Source organism: Hyalella azteca, unplaced genomic scaffold (assembly GCF_000764305.2).
Source record: "Hyalella azteca isolate HAZT.00-mixed unplaced genomic scaffold, Hazt_2.0.2 contig4574, whole genome shotgun sequence".
NCBI lineage: Eukaryota > Metazoa > Arthropoda > Malacostraca > Amphipoda > Hyalellidae > Hyalella > Hyalella azteca.
Window position 1 is genome coordinate 189,020 of NW_025934787.1, and position 6,251 is coordinate 195,270.

The 6,251-nt window shown below is 38.6% G+C and overlaps 1 protein-coding gene across 1 annotated transcript; it reads left to right on the forward strand.

The window, feature by feature from the left end:
• The first annotated feature begins 948 nt into the window (after nt 1–948).
• On the forward strand, nt 949–5,531 carry LOC108678895. The gene is made up of 4 exons (XM_018167390.2): nt 949–1,159; nt 1,700–1,843; nt 2,631–2,801; nt 4,827–5,531. Exons 1-4 carry the CDS (start codon nt 1,009–1,011, stop codon nt 5,063–5,065), a joined length of 705 nt encoding a protein of 234 aa, XP_018022879.1. The 5' UTR covers nt 949–1,008; the 3' UTR covers nt 5,066–5,531.
• The last annotated feature ends 720 nt before the right edge of the window (nt 5,532–6,251 follow it).

Consider the following 6,251-nt stretch of genomic DNA (forward strand, 5'->3'; position numbering starts at 1 on the left):
TCAATCAAATTGTGATCGCTAAACCACTCAAGCTTATTTAATACACCCAAAGCTTTTAGAAATGCTCTTAGCTGTTTGAGCTGTGGTCCATATTGAATGAACTAGTCGTGATTTAAACGTGATCACGATTGTCATGATCATATTGCTTTATGCAAAGTTTTCGTATCATAATAGCATAATGGCACGTCTGTGAACTTTCCAGTCCTGTTGAGAAAAAATAAAAAATTCATCTACATCATTGACATTAGTAACACAAGTAACATTTTCAATCAACAGGACATTACCCTGTATAACATGTATGAACACTTTTGTCACGTACTGTCTTCTTTGTCACACGGCGTTACCTTGGATGCACTGTTACCCTTTGTCACATTGGCGTTACACGTTACTACGAAAATCTTCCAGTTCACATAAAAAAAATCTAAATCATAAAAATCTTGTACAAGATTTACGAATTTCATTTCAACAATACCTTGATGCTCAATAAAAAATAATAATAATTTTACCCTTTTCAGTCACTACCACGAAGCGTTCAAATGAAGTCTACATGAATTTCCAAGCTTCTCTTGAACATAAGAAGAGACTAAGAACTAAACGCCTGTAAATTGACAAGATAACACTTACGGCAGCACATGATGGCAGCTGCCGGTAAGTTGATGAAAAGCTTCCACCTCTTAGACGAATCGATGGCCCTCTTCATTGCTTAGCGAGTCTTGTACACATGCAGCAGTAAAATCTGCCCACTCAGTGCAAGAAGTGGCGCTGGAAGAAGAACGTATAGCGGCTCATCCTCATTGTTAAAATTTTAATTGAAAACTTAACTTGTCGTACACAAATGTTTCAGAGCTTGAGCACAATAATACCAGATGTTGTGACCTATTTTCTTCTCTAGTGGCTGCCCAAGAAAACATTGTAATATTATAATTAATCTTAAGTAAATATAAAACACCACAAAAATCTAAATCATTCTTCTTTTTGTTTGAATAAACAAATTGCCCATAATTTAGGATGCTGAGGAAACTTAGGGTGCTCCTCATGCTGGGCGGTGCCTTAGCTATCATCGTTCGTAAGCCTGGCTCTCCTGCGGTCACCATCCGCCACACTGGCCTCACCATCGCCACCGGCAGGGCCTACGCCGAGTTTTTGGGCATCACCCAATGTGAGTGTTTTGTTGGTGATGGCAATTGCGGCTGAGTGGTTGTGTCCAATGCTCAATTGTGTCCATGCTTGCGTGATTTCCATCGTGGATGGATGAGTGGGTGAGAGTGCCAAAGTTGATGCTATGCATGTACTCGTGGAATTTGTAGGACCAGATGGCCTTTTATTGTACTTGTTCTATATACTGGCTTGGATGTGTTAGTGAATGCTTCCGAAGCCAGTTTTCTTCTTTACTATGAAGATTCAGTCACTAATTGACGATTAATTTCAGTACATAATTCCGAATGTCATTACACAATCACTATGTAACACCCAGCATGTGTTAACCGCAAAATACACTGTAACCTTACTGAGCACGAGAAATTGATCGGCACATCCGTTAAATGATTTTACTTTTAGAAGAGCGAAATCTTCAAACACTTCAAGTCCTCTGCAAAGATATGGAAAGTGCATTAAAACGTCTCCTTGTTGCGACGCTTATTGCAGTGCTAATATGTTCAATGGATGTTGTTTGATTAATTAAATGCTAATTTTTTTGCAGGTCAGTGCGAGGTGAAGTGTGTCGTAAACCCTTCTGTGTGCAAGGGCTTCTCCTACGACGCTGATGCGACTTGCCGTCACATCGACCACTACGAGCTGGGGACACCACGCAATGGTTCTACTTACGTCTATTACCTGCCATTAGGTGAGATTATACAGGGTGTTTCAGAATTAAGTAACCCTTTTAATTTGTTAATAAATAAAAAACTAAGAACGTTATGAAGTTGAAACTTGTTTTATTTAAAAGAAGAACATTTTCATGGTAATATTGTATCATAGTTAAGTCATTATCCTGTATAGCTTGCTAAATTTGTGTTTAATTATCAAGCCTTAAGTTTTCATCATGATTCGCTACAGCAAAGAAGAAAGAACAAAAATTATCGCTACAGTCAATAACGATGTCAATAACAGAAGTTCAACGTGATTACAGGATCCATTTCAAAACAAGGATCCTTCAAAACACACATTTAAATATCTTTATCGAAAATTTGCGGATATCAAAAATTTGCACTCTCGTCAGAAACACTAATGAAGGTTATGAAAGCAACGAAGAGAAGAGCCCTATTTTGTCAAAACAATTGTGGTGGTTACTTAAAAGATATTATATTTAAAAACTAGGATACAATATTACCATAAAAATGTTCTTCTTTTAAATAAAACAAGTTTCAACTTCATAACGTACTTAGTTTTTTATTTATTAACAAATTAAAAGGGTTACTTAATTCTGAAACACCCTGTATATAGCCTAACTGAGTGAGGTAATCCGAAATAAAAGATCGAATTGCTTACCTCAGGGCAAAAATCTGACATTTTATACGTGGTTGCAGCTCGTTCTACGTATTTAGGTCGATCATAGCCGGTACCTTCCAACGCGAAGATGGTCTGTACAACATCTACAACAACACAGACACTTGTACTATTTTTTTATTCAGGTCTACCAGCTGGCACCATCAAACGCGAAGATGGCCTGTACTACCTCTACAACAACTCTCAGGCATTCACTCTCGACCAAGCAAGGCAGACGTGTCTGGATAAGCCAGGCTTCCGACTCGCGCAAGCCAAAACCAAACAAACTGCGGACATATTCAGGAACATTCATTGGTGTAAATATTCCACGCATATAAGTATTAAAATCACTTGTTTGCTTGAATCGCAAGTTAACCAGGAATTTAAAAGCAAAGACAATACCACAAAAATTCACCATATCTTTGTAAGAGTAAACGTTTCGGAGTCCAGCTCCATCGTCACTTCATTCTGTTCAGAAGAAGTTCAGTCCTAGAAACACAAATAAAATCAATTAGTAAAGTAAAATGCACTGTCAAGTTTCAAAACGGAAAATAATTAAATAAGACATGAAATTAACGCTAGCAAACGGTCTATCTATTTTACTATTTCAAGAGGAAAGGAGCTAAAAGCGGCATTCAGAGTAGGCTTCTGTTTGACATGTGTTGCTAGCTAACAATTTTAGAATCGGCTCTTTTTTCAGGTTTAAGGATACCCTACCAGTTCTTATGCGATCGTCACTGGTTTACAGACATAGTTGTGCGCAGTGCGCATTAGCGTACGTCGGTATGACGTCACGCAATTTCTATACTAGGCTGGCTGAGCATAAGGGCAGGAGTTATAGAACGGGGAACCTACTTGCACATCCAGCTCATTCTGTTGTACGTGTTCATGCCGAGCAGTGCAACACCTCTGTATCTGATAAGGATTTTAAAATTCTAGCTTCCACATCCGGTGTTACTGATCTACGAATTTTAGAATCCCTGTATATATTCAAACAGAAGCCTATTCTGAATGCCGTTTTTAGCTCCTTTCATCTTGAAATAGAAAATAGATAGGCCGTTTGCTAGCGTTAATTTCACGTCTTATTTATTTATTTTCCGTTTTGAAACTTGACAGTGCATTTTACTTTACTAATTGATTGTATTTGTGTTTCTAGGACTGAACTTCTTCTGAACAGAATTTTGTGTTATGAACTGACAATGGAGCTGGACTCCGAAACGTTTTCTCTTATAAAGATATGGTGAATTTTTGTGGTATTGTCTTTGCTTTTAAATTCCTGGTTATTCAATGCATCAAGTGAAAATTATACAATTTGGCTTCATGCTTTAGCACGGCTTTCATTCCGGTAGCTTTTTTCGTTTCGAGCGCGACTCCAGAACCTAACATTTCCATGACAACAAATATCATCACTTCTTTTTAGCGCATTTTCTCATTTATGAAAAAAGGCGCTATTGTGCTAGTGATGTCCGTCCGTCATGTCCGACACAACCCATCATCTGTACCGGGTTAGTGCAGTTAGCTTTAGGTGTTAGGCTGAAAGGAAAAATCATTCGATTCATTCGGCACGATTGATTAAACATATCAATAAGAATAAAGTTACTAACTGCCACTTTAAAGCGGTCGCCACCAAATTGATCAGTCGCGCTACTGTATGAAGAACATGATATTTGTATTATTGAGGCGGTTGTATTGTTTTAATTAATTACGAATACATCATGTGTTTTGAAAATCAAGAATGTCTATTTGGTCAAATTTACTATGTTAGATAACGATCCAATGACGGTATCTTTTCCATACGACATGAAGTCTCTACACCTGTAAATCATTACAGTTATGTACAGCAGAACATCGATGGATTTGACATTTCCCGGGTGTGCCACCGAATCGATTGATACAAAACTTGACGTAATTGCAAGTCGTATTGAGTTGCATTGAACGGTGCGATGGCCTATAGTGGTTGAACAGCAAGATTTGAGGAATGTGTTGTGGGTTTGAGATCTAGCTAGCCGTGAAAAATTTTCAATGTTTAGATAAACAGAGAGGCCAGGAATGGATTAATTTTCAATTTTTGAAACCACTATATCATAAGGGAATAATTTCTCAAACGATCTGAGCTAAAATTTCAATTCCATAACGTCGTTCAACGTCATTGTGCTTTAGGAGCAAAAGCTGTTAGCAATTATATTTGCGCTACAAGTTTATCAAACAAGGAGATAATATTGATATATAAGAACGATTCGTCCCGCACTGTCTACTTTTGAATCATATATCAATTGTTTCTCATATTACGTAAGACTTTGCACATTAAATAAAGTATGCGAGACGTTGAATTTCACCAACAGACGGAGACTTCTATATTGGCCTGACTCGCCTGAGCAATGGATCGCTGGTGTGGATGGACGGCAGCCCTCTGCAGGTTGGGGTCTTGGCTGCAAATGAACCCACGGATTACGCTACAGGAGTCACCGCTGTCATGGTCTACTACGGAGGGATCTTCTCAGGCGTATACTATAGGCACGAGATGCCTTCGAAGTCCCACGGTTACCTCTGCCAGGCAAACTACGACGATATGCCTTGGTAGACTCTGCGCAGTGGACTAACTGTGGTAGGCTCTCTGTTAGAAGTGAGGAGGTAGACTAGCAAAGATGACCATACTGAGTTTGCCGTGTTAGAAAGGACGTGGTAAACTCGTCGTGGTAGACTCACCATAATGGGCTCGACATGTTAGGTCATGATCGAATAACCATACATGGCTAGCCATTTTAGACTGGCCTCTTTGAACTAGCCTCGGTATACTGGTTTAGATTCAACTGGTCTCCAATAATACCTGCGATTAGTGATGGTCGGGTCTGTTATAGAGACATAGTCAATAAATTTATTTAAAAACACAACAATTACCCCCAAAAATTAGAAATCTGATTATTATCTCGTAAACTTACTCAATTATTGAAGTAAATGACGTTCAAGATAATATAAATCATACTATTATTAAATGGAAAATGTCCTTGTAACACGGAAACAAACCGCCAGTTCATCTAAAAACTCAAGTAAACTGTAACACAAAGTTGATAATGAAATAAATCTAATATTAGTATAAATCTATTATTAATAAAAGCTTATAACAATTAAAGCTACTAGTTCTCGTGATTTTTTCATTCAACTGAAGTCGGCGTGGTTATGGAGCCGCACAGTGAAATTCAGAACATTGAGTAAATGACAAAAAAACAATTTCGGATATGGCATAGAACGCCCAGTGTGGAATGAACGTTGAAGAATATTAAAGGACACTATAACTAAGATCAAGCACTTAACTGACAGTCAAAATAATCACAACAAATTACTCGCACTAACAAATCATCCTATTAAAAATTTTTTACTAAGTCAGATTGAAGAAGATTCACGACCTTAAAGAGAAAGTACTACGTTTCCCAAACGTCATGAAGTAATGTACCGCATGGGGGATGCGCAGTCGTGGGCCATATAACCTCAACTCTTAAATTAATTAACCTGAAGTAAACACCCTGTTTTTGCATGCAATATCTACAGCCAGCCTGACAAGCCTCTGAGCTGAAGTACGCAAATTTTGCTGTAAATCCGCAAGCCAGGCTGCGGACATGTACGGCACTTGTAGCACTGATATGAGCCTTGGCTGAAGCATTGAACTTCGAATGCTACTATGCCCTCTAGAGCAGTGGTTCCCAAAGTGGGCGATATCGCCCCCCTAGGGGCGGTGGAAAGATTTTGGGGGGCGGTATGGAAGAAGAGGG